The sequence below is a fragment of the Corvus moneduloides genome, chromosome 3 (assembly GCF_009650955.1).
Source record: "Corvus moneduloides isolate bCorMon1 chromosome 3, bCorMon1.pri, whole genome shotgun sequence".
NCBI classification, from domain to species: Eukaryota; Metazoa; Chordata; class Aves; order Passeriformes; family Corvidae; genus Corvus; species Corvus moneduloides.
Window position 1 is genome coordinate 4,446,823 of NC_045478.1, and position 21,254 is coordinate 4,468,076.

General features: G+C 42.0%; 1 protein-coding gene across 3 annotated transcripts in view; it reads right to left on the reverse strand.

The window, feature by feature from the left end:
- TFAP2D (transcription factor AP-2 delta) overlaps nt 1–21,254 on the reverse strand; it is a 51,985-nt gene that overhangs the window by 21,661 nt on the left and 9,070 nt on the right. For all 3 annotated transcript variants that reach the window (XM_032104522.1, XM_032104521.1, XM_032104523.1), the window contains 3 exons: nt 13,601–13,766; nt 10,820–10,938; nt 3,244–3,385 (listed from right to left, as the gene is read on the reverse strand). In XM_032104522.1, coding sequence (XP_031960413.1) covers nt 3,244–3,385; nt 10,820–10,938; nt 13,601–13,766 — 427 coding nt within the window. The remainder of the gene's footprint in view (nt 1–3,243; nt 3,386–10,819; nt 10,939–13,600; nt 13,767–21,254) is intronic.

Genomic DNA, 21,254 nt, shown 5'->3' on the forward strand with positions numbered 1-21,254 from the left:
GGAAAACCATCTACTTGCCCAGACAACCATCTGCTCAGTCAAAGGAGGTGAGTTGAAAGAAAGAGAATTAGGGGACAGGCTTCTTCCATTGTTTATGCCTTTCTTACCCTTTCAGCTCTTTTTCAGCCTGCTTCACTCCCATGCTGCCATTGCTGACACTTGTGTTCAGCAGTGTACACTGGCTACACAGCCCAATCATCTCTTCTTCCCATGGTAATTGCCAGGTAAAGCTCTGAATCTTCATTGTCTAGTCCATAAAATTGTTAGAATGGACCATGACACCATCCTGTTGCACCAGTCTGTACTGTCCCAGGCAGGTCCCGAGTTTGCAAATGTGAGAGACCATTTCCACAAGATAGCTTTGGAAGATGAGCAGTTTAACACAATGAATGTGGTTTGTCACATGATAGAAAACAGTCCTGTTTTTGTTCTCTATATTTCCACCAGCATGGCCTCAGACCAGGTAGGGCTGAGAGGACAGTGAGGAGTCATTTAAGCTCAGTAGCCTCCATGTGTTTGCTCTTGGCATCTAAAGCAGCAGCTTGTAGCCTTCACTGGCCCATGGGCCACAGTTCTGTGCATGGCAGCTGAACTACTTCCACTCGGGGTGGGTGGATTGCTCAATTACAAGGTATGGATGCCCTTGATGTCAAGGAGGCCTGGGACCTCCTACTGGACAGCAGAGGCTTCCTCACTGTAGACTTTTAGAGCTGTTTCATTACCCCCATGTAGATTTTTAATACCCAAGACATCCGTAAGCACTGGCAGATACGACACAGTAACAAAAGGAGATCTGTGTGCCCCTGGAGCAGCAGCTTGTGGCCAAACTGGATAACCCAGTTCAACCCAAATGGCAGTGGATGCCCATGTTTGGACAGCTGAATTGAGTCACTGAATATGGATGTCTAAATTCATAATGGAATTACACCTAGATATGAAAAACTGTGGAAATTGTCTTACTCTTTCCACTTATTTTTCCTCATCACCTCTATTCTAAGGATTGTGGAAATAACTTTGTTCTTTCCCCTTATTTTCCTCAAGAGCCCACAGGTGAGCACTTCTATGGGCTTCTGGCTCTGTCCCAGAGTGGACACACACAGGCAGTGGTGCTCCAGATCTTTCCATAGATAAAATTTGCCATGAGTGATCTTACCACCCTGGAATTTCTGTGTTGGTTTTGGTGGCAGCATAGCAATCCCCACTTTTTCTGGTGCCATTGGTCACAAGCCCCACGAGTCAGGGAAGTCGTGGAATTGCTGAAATTCCAAACTTAGAGCTTAGGTATGGCTGGTGAGTAGTTGAAACTCCTGATGATTGTCGAGAGTTCTTCGATCAGATACCTAGAAGCATGGCTCAGAAATGCCATGCTAATATTGTGACGTCATGTCTCCTGAAACACCTGGGCAGGACTGGGAACCCCTGTTCTCCTTGCAGGCAGGAGAGGGCAGTAGTAACACACACATTGACCCATCTGTCCCTGTTACCAGCACTGACTGCAGGAGGATGTGGCCTTTCTGTTATCGACAGATCTCTCTGAGCAATTTCCTGGTGCCTTTAACTCATAGGAGGGGGGAAAAGTAATTTTATTCCTAACAAGGGCTGGATAACAGCCTACAAGCCCAAAGTTCATGGTGGTTAGAGGTAGTGCATGCCCATGAGACCCCATCTCAGTAGAGAAAGAGGGTGAGAAAGTAGGTATGGGGTGATGAGAAAGGGTAGTGAGACTCTTATGTGCCCCTGAGTGGCACAGCTTTTGGAGACAGGACATAACAGTGACCCACCAATTATTACTACCTGTGGCTTTGCGATTTCTCACTAGAGCCAGGGAAAAATGGAGAAGATTTGTACCATTATGGTTGAATTGTTTTCCTTAAATGGGACAAATCCTCAGCTAGGTGGCAGGAGGTTAATGAGCTACACAGCAACGGGGAGACACAACTTGCAGAGAGGAATTTCTTCTGGCCAACTGGTTTATTCTCATGTCTCTGAAACCCCTTGAGCCCTTAAAAGAAATGTGGATAGAGTTAAGGACAAGATAATATTCCACTTACATTATTCCTTTTAATGTACAAGGGAATTAGGAATGTGATATATGAGGTCTCTCATCACCTTTACAACCAGAAAACTCCCCCTGATCCACACAGTGATCCTTCTATCACCCCAGGGAAGGATCACAGGCTGTATTCATGGGATCCACAGACCTGAGATGCTTCAGTGCATCTCATCTTTGGGTCAGTGTCAGGGCAAAGTGCTCTGGATACAAGAGGGACGCCAAGGCCAGGAATCCTGGCAAAGCAGAAGGACATTGGGTTGCAAAGGACAATCCTGTTGCTGGTCAACCCTTTCTCCAAGTACTGAGTAGTTTGTCCCTGTTGGATATATCACAGCCTTGAAGGGTTTCCAAACACTTCCAGCATGGAGGGGATGATTTGAGAGCTCAGATTTGTGGTCTCAGCTTTCCTGCAACCTCACGTGTGACACTGCAGTGAGCACAGAGTGTGAACATGTTCAAGGTTACCCCACACAGTCAGACCACACACCTAGGGCATGTCTACCCTGTTCCACACAGACTATTTATTCCTGTTTCCCATGGCTCATGAAGGCTAATTCCTCCCTCATCAAGTTTAATTAACCTAGAAAAAATGTTATCCTAACATGATGTTACTGCTCCAGGGAGAGGAGTGGCTTGTTTAGAGTGAAGTCTGATGCCTCTTTGTGTCTTTAATGTCTTTAGCAAAGCTCCCCTGCTGTTGTACATTGTTCCAGTACCTTTGACTTCAGGGGAGCTCTTGCAGTTTGCATCCAGAGAGGATCTGTCCTTCTGCAAACCAGCTCTCCCTCAGCAGACTAATGATAATTATCTGACAGTAACCAGTACTTCAGTAGAAGCTCAGATCTCCTGCTCACATGCAAACAGGAGACAAAGCCAGTTTCTGTCCCATAGATCTTACCATGTAACAATATCCTCTGTTCTCATCTAAACCAAAGCATCTGGGAAGATGTACGTGCCCCCTTAACCACAGGAAATGAGAGCACAGCCACTGAAACCTCACTGCAGTAAATAAGGTCCCTCTTTCAGCATCCTCAGTGAGGATCTCTCTCACCCGCAGTCAGTGAGCACTGTTGTGATAGCAGACACCACAATCCCAGCTCCATACTCCCACTCCTCCCTCCCCCAACCCCCAGATCCAACATGGAGAAGTGACAGACCGATTTCTTTTTTCGCTTCCCTTCCCTCCTTACTTTGTCGCTAGGATCATCTTTTTCCTCGCTGTCTGCTCTTTCTGTTCCATGTGCTGTCTGGCAATGTGCTCTCCTACTGCCTTGGCAGGGAACTCTGTTTCACAGGTGTAGCCGAAATCTCTGGCCAAATGTAGTGCTTCCCCTGCGGTCAAACAAAATGGGTCAGTCATTTTTTAGGGTTGTTATTATTATCATCATCATCATCATTATGTTGTTGTTATTATTGTTACAGAATTTATTACACTCTTTAAAAAAACCCCAAACAGTAGCAAATCACTTCTGTAGACAGTCGTTCTCAAGTCAGTTACCCATTTCAGCCCAATTGGGCTGTTGATATTTAGTCATCAGTTGGTGCCAGGCAGAAGATAAGAAGGACATTCCTCATCAGGTGGAAGGGTGCCCTCTCATGAGAAAATACTGGCCAAGATGCTTGGCCCTGCCTTGCCACCAGTGAGTACTGGGCAGCTGCCCAATTTTGCAAGCCCTGTTCATCATCGATATTCAAGGCATGGAAAGGAGCAAAAAGTAGGAATAAATGACTTTGAAGAATTGTGTCAGCCTTTGGTGCTTCACTTACCTGTGTCTAATGGAAGAAGAGCCCTCTAGCCCAGGAAAGAGCCATGGGGATAACACACATCCCAGTATATTTGCTTAGAGGTTAAGCCAGCGGTACAAATGCCCCACACCACAGAAGAGCAGACCCCAAGGGAGAGCTCAATAAATAATCCTATTTCTAAAAGGGTTGCAAACAATGTTGACCAGGCAAAACAAAAAGGGAAGATGATGAAGAAGACAGTTGCTCTTTCATAGGTGGTTAAATCAAGGTAAAAGAAGCACCTGGCTCAATTAGGCTTTTGAGAAGTCTGTGACAATGAGCACCTCTCTACCTCACTGCAGAAACTGAACACCAGAACCCAACTCTGTGCTGGCTTCCAAATGCCTCTGGAAGAACAGGACCGTCTTCACTAGCTTAGAGAATCCAGAATTTTATTTTGGGGTTTACTGAACACTCTGACCTGCACACTGCGACTCTGACAACCTCGGTGTGGGATTTATCTGATCAAAAGCAGCTGCCTGGATTGTGAACATCTGTGCCTAAGTTAGTCTTTCCCTGGTGGGAAATAGGTATTTCCAGATGACACTCGCTCTCATCTCATTGTAGAAAGAAGAAATAGGTCAGCTACCAGAAGCGTGTGTTGAAGCACATCTCCATGAGTGACTAACAGAGATGTGCTCCAGAATAGCTTTGGAGTTCAGGGGTTGTGGGTTTTTTTACTTTAGTTTTGTTTTCTTTTCAGAGTTGTGAGTTTGAGTGCCATCAGAAGTGGCATTGGACTCTGGCTCTTTGAAGTTCAAAAGGCTGATGCTGTCAGGAGGGATGCAGGACATGTAACTCCTCCCTTTGAGAACATCTGAAGTGGAATACATCAGATTAAATGTCAATATTGATGTCTGACTTAGTACTTTCAAGTCAATGGTGACAAACTAGCGCTTGAAGCAGGTATCATCCTATACTAGAGTAGAAGGTAAAAGGTAGAGTAATTATGGAAAGTCTGGATTAGAACTCAGGAAATCACCTTCTGCTGAAAGCATTGCCTTAGATGAGGTTATTCAAGGCTTTTCCAAGCCTAGCCTTGAATATTTCCAACTATGGAGATTCCACAGCTGTTCTAAGCAACATAATAAAATGTTTAATTATTAATTTTACTTCATTTAATCATTAAATTAAATCATTAAACACACAGAAGTGCTGATTTCTCCCTATTTACTATGATCTGACATGAGAAGACAGATAAAACTGTAAGGAAGATGGGGAGATGAATCCCATCCTCAGCAGGACTTGGCTAAGCCGAGGAAGAGGAGAACTTCCATGGAAACAGTGGTCCTGTGCCAGGGACGGTGAGGAATAAGAAACCTCTATTCCAACTCCATTCTCCCCCTTTTCAGATATTATTGTCTCCCCTTCTACCACTAGGGTTTTTACCGGGAAAACACCTCTTGATTCCACAAGCAAATACTTCACTCTGTGTTTATGTGCCCTAGTTTATTCAGGTACTGACAAAATCCATCCACCACTGCCAGGCAATCTGTTTGCTGATACCAGCCAGCAACAACCTCTGCAGCTGTAACAAACTTTACAGCAAAAATTGAAGATTATAGTCAAAATCATCTGCTTTCTTTGGTTTATTTTTAAAACATGATTTCCAGTATTCCTAAAAAGAATGAGGACCTTAATAAGCAATAAGTATCTCTAACTTGAAAGGAGAAATGGTTTCCACTTAGTTGGCAGCCTCTAGAAAAGTAAAATAATTTTCAGTTGAAACAAAATGGATTTCAGTGAAAACAAAATGGATTTCAGTGATAAGTTAACAGAGAATCAGAATGAACAGGCACATAGCTGACTGATTGCTTTGTGTTTCAAACATCTATCCCAGACTTCTTCGCGGGTGAGAAAGGGTACAAATTTAAGGCACAGCTTTTAAATTTCTCTGGAGCTGTTTCACATTGTCTATTTCAGATACGCTTTTACTCTTCCTTAAATAAAAACTTACAGAGTAAATCAGTTTCAGAAGAGCACCAGGTTTTTCTTTTCAACTAAATTCCGTTAAAATATTTGATAGGTTTATCTTCATTCCAGCATGGAAAGAAAATAAAAGTTGAACCCTTTGAAGCTGTCATCAGGTGGAATTGCAATTCTCCAGACAGCTTCATCATGGTCCCAGTCAGTCCCAGTAACAACACTGGGAATGTAGACTGCAAAGAATTTAAACATTTAGCCGTTGGAAAATCTTGGTTTTGTCAAGAGAGCAGAGCTTTCTGTGATGAAATGTGGGCATCCATTTAACATGATCAACAACCAAGTGACTGAAATGTGAACGTTTTCACTTACTTTTAGGAAAAAGGGAATGAAAATGTGAATTGTCATTCAAACTTGTATTTAAAAAGATGGTTTATAATATTTGCTAGAGCTGAGAAAATTATACTAAACTGTTCTGATGATCTGAGAAAATTATTCAAGAGTATAAAACCTGTCTGGAGCTGGGATTGTGATTGTGATTGAATGTTAATGGTATATGAAGATATAAAACCATGAGCAAAAAGAAACAAAATTACTTGTCTTTTTAGACAAGACATAGATGGGTAAAAATGTAGATACAAATGTAATTACTGTTTTAAATGAAATAATAATTAAAATATTTTCAATTAAAATTGAAAATATTTTTTTCTGGAAATGGAAAGCTCATCTATACTACAAATGAACATTGGAGCTATGCATATTTATTCATATAAGCATGCATATACCAAAAGGAGTAGGCATCCTGAATTATAACTGCCAATGCTAAATAAAAATAAAAATTTGGACATGAGAACACCCTGCAGAACAAAATTTCTCCTATCTCATTGTTGAGCAAAGATGTTGTTTTAAACCAGGACCAAATGATGATTTAATATTTAGAAATGGACTGTGATATACTTATTTTTTTGTGAATAGACATCCCTGTGATTACTGTACAGGAGGATTAAGTCTTGCTAGGGGAAAGTAGTTTATTCCAAATGTCATAGAATATTTTCTTTCTTTTTCTACAGAAAAATTTGGACAAACATTTACTTTGGGAGAAATTGTGTAAATGTTGGAAATGTGGATGAATGGACCTTTTTTCTTTTACCTTTGATTTGCCATCTTCTGCCTAGTTGTTATTTACATTAGGGTAGGAATCATAATAAAGGTAAAAACCACTAAAATCCCTGACTTTTATAGTTAGTTACCTTGTTTCAATCTAAATTCAATCTAAAATCAAATTTCCCTGTGTGTGATATCCCCAGCTCCTTCCTCCTGCAGACACAAAGAGCAGGTCCTGGGAATCTTGGACTCTCCTTAAACCCAGCACATGGCTGTGCAGCTCCTGGCAGCGCTGCCTCTCCTCTGCTGTTTGCCAATTGACCAGAGAGCTTTGCCTGATGGAAAAGGACAGCTGCTGGAGCAGAATTGGCAGAGACAGCTCTGGAAAGCCTCGGTGGGGAGAGCAGCCGTGTACCTTGAAAGGTTTCTGTGGGCAGGTGCAAGGAGCGGTGTGAGGGTCCCCCGGGGCCAGCAAGAGTGAGAGCTGCTCCTATGCAGAGTGAAGGCAGGAGCTGTGTCCCCAGGAGAGGGACACTCGGCATCTGAACCTCCCACTCTCCTCGGCTGTGCCTCCTCCGGATGCTCTACCCAGCAGAAATGTTACTTAGGGAGAGGAGGGACAGGCGGGAGGTGGAAGGAAAGTTTATTCTATATGTAGGGTGAGAGGGAGGAGGAACAAGTGGAAGGATATTTAAACAAAGGCTGGTGGGGGAGAAGTGTGACAGTTGAGAGCACGATGAAAAAAGCAACCACTGACCTATTTTTTCTAAAGAGCTTTTGTCCCCAAATGATGAATGTCACTAATTCTGTGTCTAGGAAATTTAGTGTCTTAATCAGGTTTGACAGGAAAACAAACTCTAGCAATTTTTGTAAGCTTCCCTTTTTCTTATCTGATTGTTTTTAAATCGTTCATGCACTGCTTTTACCTGCATCTGCAATCACATTTATGTTTTGTCTCTAAGTGACCGATTCAAAGAGAAGGGGACATCTCCCCTCTTTTCACATCCTTCCTTGCTCCCACTGGAGATGCTTTTGACTCTTGAGCCTGCAGTAAAGCTTAGCCTTGGAAATACTAGTATTTATTGGAGGAGCCTTTATTTCACAGCTAATATGCAGGAATTTTCCTTGTGGAGCTCGTAAGAAAAATGACCCTTCCTTCCCTCTAGTCCAGGCACTAGAGGGCATCCCTCGCCTGCAGGTTACACAAAGATGTGTCCCCAAACTGCTCAGGAGAGTCCTGCAACACTGATTTCATTCTCCCTGTCCGCCTTTGCACTCGTGCTGATTTATGTGCATGACAAAAAGGACAGAACTGATCTGTCAAACAATTCCTACTTTGGGCTGCAGACGTCCCTACCAAAGACACTAAAGATGCAACCTGACCAAACCAACAGTAAACATCCTGCAGTGAAGCTAAACTCCAAAAGAAAGAAATTTGCAGAAAACAGGAGGCCACAGAATAATTTTCATAAAACCCGAACCTTCATGTGATGGCCACAGCCTAGAAATAAATTGCATTTCCTCGTTGAGTTTAACAGACTTCCCAAAGCTCAATGATTTTTGTATGTTTTACAGGAAGAGAAGTATTAGTCATGCCAGAGACTTTTGACATGGTTTTGGCCAAAAAACATAATAATCATGCAACAAATTTTGCCTTAACTTACATCACACAGATATTCAAGAGGTTGGCCACACTCCTACCTTAAAGAGATATTAAAACCTCAATATATTGAAGACTGTGAGGACCTTTAGTAATAATAAATTTAGAACTATCTAAAGAAGTCAAGAGTGACACAATCCTGGGTCCTTATGAGAGGTACACAGAGTGTACCTGATATTTTAGATATTTAATAAAACTAAAAAATTATTATTTCAATTTCTGTATTGATATCACACAGAAAAAGCTAATGTCGCTTTCTCTCTGGATTCTCTAAATCGCAGAATAAGCCTGTGGCCTTTCATTTCTGCCTCCTTCAGCAGCAGGAACCATTGAAGGATGGGTTTCCTTGATGAAGTTGTGCTGTAAGTTAGTTCCACCTGGAAGGAATATCTGCATGTCCAAAGTGAGAACAGCTTATACCACAAAGAATTCAATGAGCGCTGTCAAGTTTGACCCAGGATTAGTTACACAGACAGGAAATGAGCTTCACTTAGTTTTCTGTTGGAATATTAACATGGTGGTGCCTTTCCCAAAAATTCTAGTAGATAAAATTCATGATTAACACATGCAGGCAAAAAGGTCTCTACCAAAGTGAGCTCACTCACATCAGTATTTACCCTTAGGACTCCCAGCAAAGCAGTCCAAGAACAGAAGCAGCACCATAGGCTTGATATCAGGTTTGCTTTGGATAAAGGGCAGGGAGGTAGGCACAGCTCCATTCCTGGAAACAGGAATCTAATCCTTACTTAAAGGTACTCAGCCTTCAATCCCAGGCCAGCAGCTGTCGGAGAGCCACCTCCCTCTCAGTCTCTTCTGATGAATGAATAACTGACCATATAGAATCCCAGAATCATGGAATGATCTGGGTTGGAAGAAACCTTAAAGTTCATCTCAATCCAACCCCCTGCCATGGGCAGGGACACCTTCCACCAGACCAGGTTGCTTCAAGCCTTGTCCAACCTGGCCTTGAACACTTCCAGGGATGGAGTAGCCACAGCTTCTCTGGGCACCCTGTGCCAGGGCCTCACCACCCTCACAGGGAAGAATTTCTTCCTAATTTCAGCTTTCAGTTTAAGCCATTGCTCTGTTTACTAATAAACACCAGCTGTATTTATTCTTCCCTGACATGAGATGCCTGAAGGTGGAAACAGCCCTTGCTCCTCTAACCTGGCACCTTTTCTAAGCTCCATTAGAGCTTTCTCTTGCAAGCAGGTGTGATATGGACACACATGTAGTTCAGAGCAGCCCCATTGGAGTTCCTTGTGCTCAGTGGCCCCTGAAAATATCACTCCCTTGTCATAAACGCTGACAACCTCCAGTGTTGAGGATTCAGTGCTATTTCAGCCTGGATGAGTCTCCATCCTTTGAGATAATAAAAAAACTCACAAGGTCCTGAGCAAGCTCTTCTAATTGACCCTGCTTTGAGCAGGAGGATTGGCCTGGGAGACCACCAGAAGTGCCTTCCAGCCTCAATCCTTCTATAATTCTGTAATTCTGTAATTCTGTGGTAATATGTGCTGAGACCTCAGCCTACTTGCCTAGATCTGTATGGACCTTTCAGGTTATGATCGTAGAAGGTATTGACCTTTAGGATGAGCTGAGTTCTGTCAGCATCAAGGAGGAGGGATCTGAAATTCCCAGAGCTGCTACTCACAGCCAGACAACAAACTGGGTACTTAGTGGATTCACCCAGAATAGAAGAGATGCAGGTAGAGTTTCTTCCCTTTGCCTGAGGGGTTTGAACCTGCATCTCCCAGCTGAAGGTTTGAAGAGCCTGGCAGTATTTGGTGAATGATATTTAAACAACAAATAAAGGCCAAGAAAGTATCTCCTGGGCCTGTCTAGATATTATCTGAAAACAGATTTCATTCATTTATGTGTGTGGGGAAAAGGCTTGTCTAAATATTATGTTTTCTTATGGGAGAAAAAAAATCATCACATTTTTGGACCAGCTCCAGGAAATTCACAAGTTTAAAAAAAAGAAAAAGGAAGATAAACAAACCCACTATAGAGTTGGTATAAGACATTAATCTCTCTCACAAGAACACTCGGATGATCGATTTGTAAGCACAAATCAATGATGAGGAAACTGCAGGACTAAGACACTTGCTGGGGGCCAAGATATCTCAGAATGAACTTCCATTTTGCCACTCACTCTGTCTATGGCTTTAGGCAAGTCAGATCTCTTTCTACAAAATACAGATTATGGCATTTAATCCTATGGCTGGAAAAGGTTGCATACAATGAAACATTTTAATTATGGTTATATTATATTGCAATATTAGAGACTCTACCTTCTACCAAGGAAGTCAAGAGTGTGACATTTGCTGCTTTTCTTCTTCCTGCAGGCAAATTGAGTCCCAGTCTGTCTAATTTTTCTCGCAAGCAGCGTCCTCCGTTCTTGGATTTTGCCCTATCATGAGAGAACAGAAGGAAAGAGAGACACTTGTCATTATTCTGCACCTTTTTCCCATGTTAATATAAGCCTAGAAATTGTACATAATTTGCTGACAAATGTGTGGGGTAATGCCTGCAGTAGTGACACCAATGGGAAATATTTCAGAGCTGTGTTCTTAATGTCCTGCTTGATCTATGTGAGTCTTTAACATTGGTTCTTTGGCAGAGTTAAAGATTTTAATGCCTGTCATGGGGGCATCAGATCTTCAGGCAGCTTTCCACCTAGTGGAGCCCAGTGTCCTGATTAGGGCACAGAGCCTGGGTTTACAGTGACTAAATATAAATATTGACAGTGCACACACTTATATCTGATTTAACCAAGCCAGGTTCCAAAGACAAATTAGAGAGAAACATGACCTTCTAGAATTAGATTAAACAGATATCCACAATGAGTGGACTTTACCCATGTGGCTTGTCTCACTCTTAAAGGAGGCCAGATAGCTACTTAAATGTAGATGTCTATGTGGAACCCAGCTCTAACTATCCCCCTACAATTTATGTAGAGACTTGGGTACTCAGAAATGTTGTCTACAAAGCCCAAAACTTATAATGAATAAGGACAAGGCAATAGGAAATGCTGAAGCTAAAATCTCAGCCATCATTGGTTATCTGCGCCCCTATGCCAAACACCTACATCCTTTGTTCTCACAAAATGAGTCCTGGTGTGTCCCAGGGCTGCTTTTCTGCAGCACCTCAGTGTTTGAACCGTTTGAGATATATCCACTTATGCAGCAGACGTAGATTCAAATTCTTCCTCAGCCTGAGGGAATTTTAACCTATGTCTTTCAGACAGATGCAGCAGCCAGCTAACAGCAAATAACAAATGTTAAAATGCTTAAACAATGAGTAAAACAGTGACTGGAACCCAGATATCTCCCATCCCAAATGAATGACCTGTCCATTAAATAGGTAAGAGTCTACACCTTTGCTTTTTTACAACAAATACATAATTAACCCCAAACGAGATTGAGGGGCCCTCGGCTTAGAAAAAGTAATCACTAACTAAATATTTGGAGGTTCCGGTTCAATTTCCTTCAGGCAGAGGAAGGAACCAAGCATGCAGTCATTTGGATATCTGTTTTTATGCATTAAGAAATACCACAACTTTGGCCACACTGTTTGTCAGGAAATATCTTCCGAAAAGAATTTTTTCTTTATTCAGAAGAACACTTTATTCCCAAAGCAAGTTGCTTGGGAAAATAGGTAACCAATGACTGCTGACAGGATGCAAAAACAAGCCTTCCAGATCTCAGGCAAACAATCAATGAGATTTTGTTTTCCTACATCTTTCCTGGTCAAATACAGAGTGTTTGAGCCTGTTCTCTAGCTGTGAAACCCTCAGTTACAAACTGACCAAATCTGTTCAATTGCACTCTTTGATTCATAAAACAGAATTAGCAGGCTGTGAGAAGTCCCTGGCTTTTGCAAACTCCTGAACCATGCCCAAGGTTAATTTGGGAGAGGAGATACTTAGTCTGGGTGAAAAACCTGTGGGGATCATTCAAGCATTTTAACAGAGGAGAGAAGGGAGCCCCCACATTCAAGTCGATGCCCTTGAATCCTTAATAGCTTGCACTGTATTGATGAAATCTACAGCATGAGTTTTTAAAGTGAAAATTAGCTGAAGGTTGTTTCTCTAGGATGAAGCAAATAGAGGGGAAAATTTTGGCAGATGTAGATTTTGGATTTCAATGCCTATAGAGGCAGTTAAATGAGACTTATGCCTTGAAAACAATTTGTGGTCTGCAGTCATTATTCCCCAAGATGGCTCAAGACAGCTCTTGAATGCCTGCATCTCTCAGGCTGGTTTAAATGACTTTCAGTAGAAGCACGAGGATCAGTGTGGCCTTCAGTGCCAGCAGTGAAATAGCCGATGACTTTCCAGCTGGTTTTGATCAAAGGGTGTTCAAGCAGCTGATGCCATCTGAGCTGACGCCTCAGGGACACCACGACTTAGATATGCCTGGATGAATTACAGTTGCCTCCTAGTTTTCCTCTTGCAATGTGAGGTACAGTCTGCCCTTTTCCTTCTTTCTGCTCCTGCTCTCTGCAGGTGTCTGCTCTGGTCAGGGAAGGGTCAGAGGCAAAAGTTTGCCTAATTATTTGCTTATCCTCCAGTATTTCACAAAAAGAAAAGTAAACTCATCTTATTATGTGGCTTTTGTGGTCAAGAGACATGCAAAGAAAGGAAGAAAAAGGCATCACTACACCTCAGTGGGTTAGGTCTTTTTGTTGAGTGAGTGCTGTAACTATTCTTGGCAAAACAATTTGCTTTGAGATAGTTTCTAGGAAAGAATTTAGATTTGTATCTCTGGTGAAATTTTCCACACATTTAATTTCCTTTTTTTTTTTCTCAAAACAAGTCAAAGCAACATCTCTCCATGTCTGATGAGTAACTCAACAGAGGAGGTAAAAAAAAATCAGTTTGATGAAAGGTGTAAACTTCCTCATTTATTGAAAATTCCCCAGTGTTCCCTCCTGATCCATCCCCTTCTGTTTACCTCAAGTATGACCACCTATCCAAGTAGGGAAAGAGAACAGAGCCTATCTGTTGAAAATAAAATAATTACAGCAATTACAGCATTGTCTAGGAGTAGTTATTCTCACCTTCAACTTACCTTCTCAAAATACCTCCGAGGAGGGAAGCGTTGAGGCATTCTGGGGGTGAAAGGCGCCTCTTCACCTCTGCAATGGTCACTTTGTACTTGGAAGTGGAGCTGAGCAGAGACAAACGACCAGGAACAGAGCAGAACAGGTCGGTGGGGTTGACAACACAGGTGCCACCTACAATAAAAAGGAAATATTAGAGTGGGGTAAAACTTCACCTTCTGTGTTTTGACAAACTCAACCATGAAGAACAATTCTGTGGTTCTGTTGTGGTTGGTTTTGTTCAGGTTTGGTTTTTCTTATGGCGTGTGTGGTTTGGCTTTCTATAATATTATTGTTTTGAGAAAAATGAGTGTGTTGAAATTTCAGTGTGGGAACAGTGAAGTATTAGATTTCATAAGCTTCACAGAGAAAATACATCATTATGGCCATTTGATATCATTTGATTTCATGCTCTGAAAAAATTACCTATTATCACTAGTCTCTTCAGTCTAGTATGATTAAAAAAATAAGATTGAACCATCACTCACAATTTAAAAAAAACACTGTTTGTGAAAAATTTGGGACATTGGTTCTAATGAGAAATGTTAATTCTCATAGCAGTGTTTAGGATTATGAAGATGCAAGAACACTATGGGTTTGCAGTGATTTTCAGCAAGAACAGCTTTCCACACCTTTGAACTCATAAATTCCTTCCAAAGTTAGGTCAAATCCTCAGCTGATATTAACGATTGAAATCTATTGAGCTACATCAGTTTATCTCAGGTTAGTTCTGCAATTGTTTATTTCTTGACAGTGGCAATTACTTGGCCTGGGTCTAAAACTGCTGAATGATCACCAAATCTTTCAGTCAAGACTGTGATCAATACCTCCTCAGGCAAAACCGAGCTTTTAACTTAAAGTAAATATGAGAGAGAGAAAGAGAGAAAACTTTCTTTGCAACTGATCCAAGAGAGTAGAACAAACTCCCAGGGAGAGCAAGAAATAATCTTAAGGACTAACACATATTTTATCACCAAGCACAAAACACTTTTCTTTGACCTGCCTTCTCCAACCTGACTACAATAAAAATTTCTGTGGAAGAAATGAATCTTACCACTGCATGCACTCTTCATCCCTGGGGGAAAGGTGAGAAAAAAAAGAATGAGCTGCATATGACAGTGATATAAATATATAATTCAATGCACTACTAGAAGGAGTTCAGATGGTTTATGTGAGGATGATATAAAGACCTTCTTAGAGCACAATTAATCTGTGCTCATTATTCGTGCTTAGAGGAAACATATTATACCTTTTAAGATACCCTGATAATTTCTTTTTTCCTGTGAACACCTTAATATTTTTTAACTACAAGAGTTCACTGTGTTACGCTTAAAAATTTTAGTTTCTAGCCTAAATTCTGTAATGAGAATAGAATAGAATAGAATGAAAATAAAAAGCTCATTTTAGACAAGATCCTACACCTTTCTCTTTATCATCTTACACGTGCAGCCCTCTTAAAATTAAGGTGACTCTGTTCCACTTCTCCCAGAGACAGACTGAAGGATGAACCTTCATTAAATGCAGACTATTTCTTGCTTACATAAGGCAAACAGAATTTCTTTCCAAATATTTCAGCTCTTGAAGGTATATTTAAACATTTGTGCTGACAGCAACACCAGAAAAGAACATCTCTTGGTATCAATCCCAGATGGGTGAGATCCTGACTCAGTACAGCAGGGTATTTTATGACTTCTAATTATGTTCCAGGGCAGATATTAGTGTCCACTTCTTAGACAGGATGTAGAGACAATTCATGCATCACCAAAATATAGACACATCAAGGGCACTGATGCACATTTTTCACAGCTCAAAGCTACAATTAATGAGCTCATACACTCAAACACAGAAATCTGGCGCCACACTCCTGAAATAATTTTGGATCTGTGTTGTTTTGGTGTGTTTGGGTTTTCTTTGGTGGATTTTTTTTTTTTTCCAGAAACCTGTAAATATTTTCAAGCAACATTTTCAAACTTCTGGTCTGTCAGGTACATTTGTGAAGAGCGTTAACACTGACTAGATCTGTTTGTTTGGCATCTGCTACACAATGCATATACACACGTGTATATATATATACGTGTCAAGAAAACAGTAGCACTGTGTACATATTTATTTACTTCAGTGAGTCTGTAGATTTTATAACGAGTGAGACTCTACTGAAATCAGTGTCAGATTAAAGTTCATCTCCTTGCCAGGTTAAGCCAGTATGTGCACCCTTTATGCCAGATAAATAATTGTTCCTTTATTCCAAAAACCTGTTACCCTGCAGCTGCTCCTACCCTAACCAGAATTTACTGAAACACTTCTCATTACTATTTAGTAGAAAGTTGCTTACAGTCTAGAATATTTTAAAATTTCATGCCTAAGCAGCATGATCTAAACCAAAGCAATTCCAGGTAAGCCAGGTATGGATTAAAAGTAAAAGAAATCAGCAAGTCTAGGTCATTTGCTTTCCAGAAACATGGGGAACAAGTAGCAAATCACAAGAAGATAAAATCTATTGCATAAAATTATTTCACTATATTAATTATTCATTGACACAGCAACAGAGAGCGGTGTGGTGCTTTCTAGATGAAGATATGTCTTTGTCACAAACTGTGTGCATTTTTGAAGGCATGAATTTCCTACCACAAATACCACCTTGGAGTGGAGATGGATGAGGTCCTGGCCTTTACACCATGTGGTAAACAGGAAAAGGAATGGAGGGCTGCTGGAAAGAGAGAGGAAAGGAGAAGGGCAGCCACATGGGAAGATGAAGGATTAGGTTTCTTGCCAAACACATGCTTCAGAGTATTCCTTCCTTCCTTCTGATCATGTGTTAGAGTGGACAAATGATTTTGTGAAGCAGCTTAACATGAAGACCACCACCACAAGACATATTTTAAGTTGAACTATACAGCAGTGGCAACAACCAGCTTTTTTTCCCGTCAGCACAATGCCACTATGAGTGCTGTTGGAGAAGTCAATCCTCACTTAATTGTTAAGCCGCTCCTGTCATAACAGTGTATTGAGAGGTGGGATGCTAAGACACCAGCAGAAGAAGCAGAAATAATGCCTCAAAGACAAAGTGGAAATAATGCCTTTTGTGAGTCTAGTGATTCAACCTGGAGATCCCTATTCCTCTCAGCAGCTCTTACTGGCTTTGGAAATCTTTACAGACTGACTTCTGGTGACAGGATACATAGCACCCCCTCAGCTCATCAAATGAAGAGCCCCACATGCAGGAACAGCAAAGCAATGTGCCCACAAGTGTGCATGAAGAAGGGAAAGCTGTGGCCCTTGCACCCTGACTCGTTATCCATGGCATTTGTCCTGCAGCAAAGCCAGAAAAAGGAAAAGGAGAGCAGGCAGACAGTGAGATAACTGGTAGGATCACCCAGCTGATTGCCTCCGCAGTTTTGTGCTCTGAGTACCACGTGAAATGGGCCTGTGAATGTTAAGAAGACTCTTTTTAGGACAACTGTTTATTCCCATAGGGAACTGATTACGTGGTGTGGTCTGACTTCATCTGCTGCCATAAGATACTATTTTGGAGTTGACTGTAAATGGTGATGGTTGTGCTCTTACAGCCACAGAGGTCTGAAAACACAGGCAGGACAAGATTTAGTTGAAAGGAGAATTATATTTTATATTGCAACAGATAGATTAGGGAAAAAAAATGAAAGAAGGGAAGATTTCGGGCACTCGAACCCTTCTTTAAGGCTTCTCTTTCATCCAACTCTATTCAGTTTCTTCTTTATTCATAGCAGAGTTTTACTCTCTGATCTATCATTTTCATGTGGATTCAATTAATACAATTGGTCACAAGATAAAAATGGGTGGGAAAGAGCGATGCTTTGTGCAGCTGACCTCATCTAGGCAAGAGACCAAGGGCCCAAAACTGCTGTATACTGAATCCCCAAAGCACCTCAAGAGATTATATGTAACCTGATGTAGTTAAAGATGTTCCTGCTCGTTGCAAAGGGTTGGACTAGTTGACCTTTAAAGGTCTCTTCCAACACAAAATAGTCTATGATTCTAATCTATGATTATTTTCAAGTGGCCTGAGGGAGAAGAATGACAAAATACTAAGTTCATTTTTATTAGTTTACTTTGGGGGCCCAATCCTTTTCCTTCTAACCGACTGGTTCATGCTCAACACAGTGTCCTCTTCATGAGAATTGTGCTTTTGCTTTGTTTCCCAAGCCTAGAACAAACAAAAGTTAGGCTATGGGATGCTGGAAAAGGTAGTCAGAGCAAACATTGAGAGACTCTTTTCCTTTCCTTATTCCCATTTCCCCATCAAATAGCACATGTCAGTACAAAATGCCAACACAAGCTGATGATGGGTTGTGCGGATGACAGCGGGGAGAACAGAGTCATGCTCTACCCCACCCATCTTGTCAACACAATGAAAATCGCAATAATGCACGTGGCAAGGAGAGCTTGGTCTGTTTTGGTTGCAGGTTCCCTTTGTACAGATGAAAAGAACAATAGGGTGGCTGGAGGTGGTGGTTTATTCTGATTAAGTCACTCAGGCACTTGCTGAAAGGCAAAGCTCCCTTACAACATCAGAGTTAAGTATTTGTGCATCCTTTGACTGGTAAAACCAATATTCTAAAATATTTTTTATACTTTTCATAAGCAATGGGGTTTTTTTCATCAGGAATGAGAGAGAGAAATGTCTGTGGATGTCACTAGATGGTTATTACACTTTAAATACAAATATTTTTTTTAAATGTGTGTCTATAATTTTGTATATCCTAACATCTGCAAATTCATTTTGTACTTGTTAATTGTAACACCCACAGTATGATAAGTGTTTTATATTCATTCAATACAACATAGTCCCTTTCTCCAAGATATTCACCTGTAAGTGTCATGCACCTGTGTAAGGAAACATCATAATACACTGGTGACAACAGTGCAGAAGTGCTGCTTATTTTGTTTTTCAGGATATACACATTTGCGTACTTGTGTACATTATTAAGTATAATCACGCCTGAATGTCGACAGATTGATCTTATATAAAATATTAATAGCACACTATGCTTTTTATTAGTCTATTATTTATATCTACAGGTGCTGTTTGTGGGAGCCTCCAGCTTATAGTATATTTTCTGCCCTGTGCTGAAATTCTGGCAAGTTTACAGTACGTTACAAAATGAAGACATTAGAATCTGCCTCTCCTTAGCTTTTTTCCCCCCTATCATGTAGCAAATGTAAGCAAGCAGTTATCAGTACAGATTTTATGAGTACTACTTAATCCCATCTTCAGTTCCAAAATGTCTATAAGCAATTTAAAATGTTCTCCAAATTATCCTCACATGACCCAGTCATTAATATCAGGAGCTAAATATTCAAAACTCTAAAACTCATCTACATTTGTCAGGGAAAAATAGAAAGTACTGCTTTTTTTTTTTTTTTTTTTTTTTTTTTTTACAGTTATTCTTTTGGTTTCATTTAAGTTAACAAACTTTGCATCACATAGTAGCCAAGTAAAACCAGCTCATTCCACGAACAGAAACAATTCCAAGATGTCCCTCACTACAGCATTCATGCCAGGAAAACAAAGACATGCCTGCATGCACAGAACATGAGGAATTTTTAGACATAAACCAAAAGATTCAGAAAGAGTGAGGGTATCACCAGCAGTTTCTAAGACCAGCCTCTTACTTACACCGTGTTTTTAAGGATATTAACAGCTGTAAGAGTTTAAGACTAAACAAGGTTTAAGAAATAGCTTAGGGTAAGCAAGGTGGAAAACAGAATAATACAAATAAGTGGGGTTGTTACAGGAAACCAACTTTAAAGATTGTATGAACACGTAAAAAAATCTCATGCCCCCAGGACCAGCCCTCCATTATCGAGGTGTGTCAGCAGTGACACAGGAGAAATTCTGCAGCTCCTGGGCTGGCGGATAAGATCCAAACCAGAGCCAAAAGAAAAGATATCTGCTCCATTCCTCTTTCCCATACACAAGCCACAGGAACTAACCAGCACTTTCCAATGCTTCTCCAGTCTCTCTGTGCCAGTGGCTTGGGAGAACCGCTGAGTGCTGCTGGCGAGTGCTTTCGACACTGCTGGCTCCTGCAGGACAAAGGCTTGGGCAGGCTGTGTGCGGTGTGGGTTGTGCGTGTGAAGGTGTGGTAAAGGTTGAGGCTCTGCCCGAGGCGTCCCAGGAGTGGGGCAGAGTGAGGGATGTTGAAGGGGGAATCTGTCTCAGGAACCACTGGCTGGCTGTGTGTGTCCTGTATGTGTTGTGTGTTTGCTGTGTGTCCACTTGTTGTGTGCTCTTACACACTTCACTCCCAGCCTGTGTGCCTGAGTTTATGGGATTCCAAGGGCAGCTCTGTGCACATCCCGCGTGTGCCTGGTTCCAAATTCTCCGCTGAGGCAGGCAAAGCTGGGACTGTGCAGATCACAACACCCCACAGCTCGAAATGGAGCGAAGTGAGATAGAAAAGATACAATACACAGCTTCTATCCCAGCAGGAATGGGGAGAAGCACAGAGTCCCAAAACCGGTGAGAACCCAGCCCAAGGACTTTCCATGACCCTACTGTCCACAGCCAGAAAATATACCTTTTGTAGATCAGCAGGGAAAACAAAACAAACAAACAAACAAACAAACAAAGATCTCCAAAAAAACCACCAAACCTCAAAGAGACGAACAAAACCTCGCCGAAAGATCAAACCAAAATAAAACAAACCATCAAGCAAACAAACAAACAAGCAAAAAAGCTCTCAAAACCCAGCCTGATATCTTCGCCAAACTTCTGCCAAAGGTCTGGCCGGGGCCAGGAGCGGAGGGTGCTGCCGGCTCCACTCCCTCCCGGCCCGGCGGAGTGCTCGGTGTCCGGGCAGAGCCCGGCAAACCCGCGGCTCAACCCCCTCCGTCCCCTTCCCCAGCCCCAAACTCCTGGCGAGTTGGAAGTCGCCGAATGATTTGGCTTTAGTCGGCTGGAGATTATCTCAGCTGGAGCCGCGAAAGCCATTAATTAAGCCAGCTATTTAGGATTTTAATGCGATTTAAATTGGCCCTTGGAACAGAAAAGAAGAGAAAAGAAGAAGACAACAGCGCTAATGACAGCGCGTTAAGATCTGAACACAATGATGGGCTATTACAGGCGTCCCGAGGCTCTTGTAAGGTTCAGAAGAGCCAGGAAAAGGGAAGGAAGGGCCCAACAAAGAGAAGACAAGGAGGTGATCTGCCCTACCCGCGGTGGGCTCAAAACTGGGCGCGGAGACAGGGTCCAGCCGCAGGGATGGATCCTAATCCGCGCACCGAGCCCAGCTCCAGCGCCTGGAGCTGCCGGGTGGGCTGGGAGACCTGGAGGGGACACGGCAGGGCTCTGGGGCGGGGTGCTGGGAGCGGCTGGGGGTGCTCCGGCAACACGCTGGGAATAGAGGAGGACAAGACTGACCAGGGAACTCCAGGCGGTTTGCCAGAGCAGGGGATAGCAAGGTGAAAGGGTCTTGAAGGTCTTTTTAACCTAAACTATTCCTTGGTTTTATGATTCTGTGTCCCAGGTGCCCGTTCCTTCACCCCGGGATGCCTGGGGAGGTGGTAACACCCCAGCACCCTATTTTTTCCCCTTTGGTTTCCACACAAAATAGCACGGGAGAAGATTCTACTGGGGCGAGG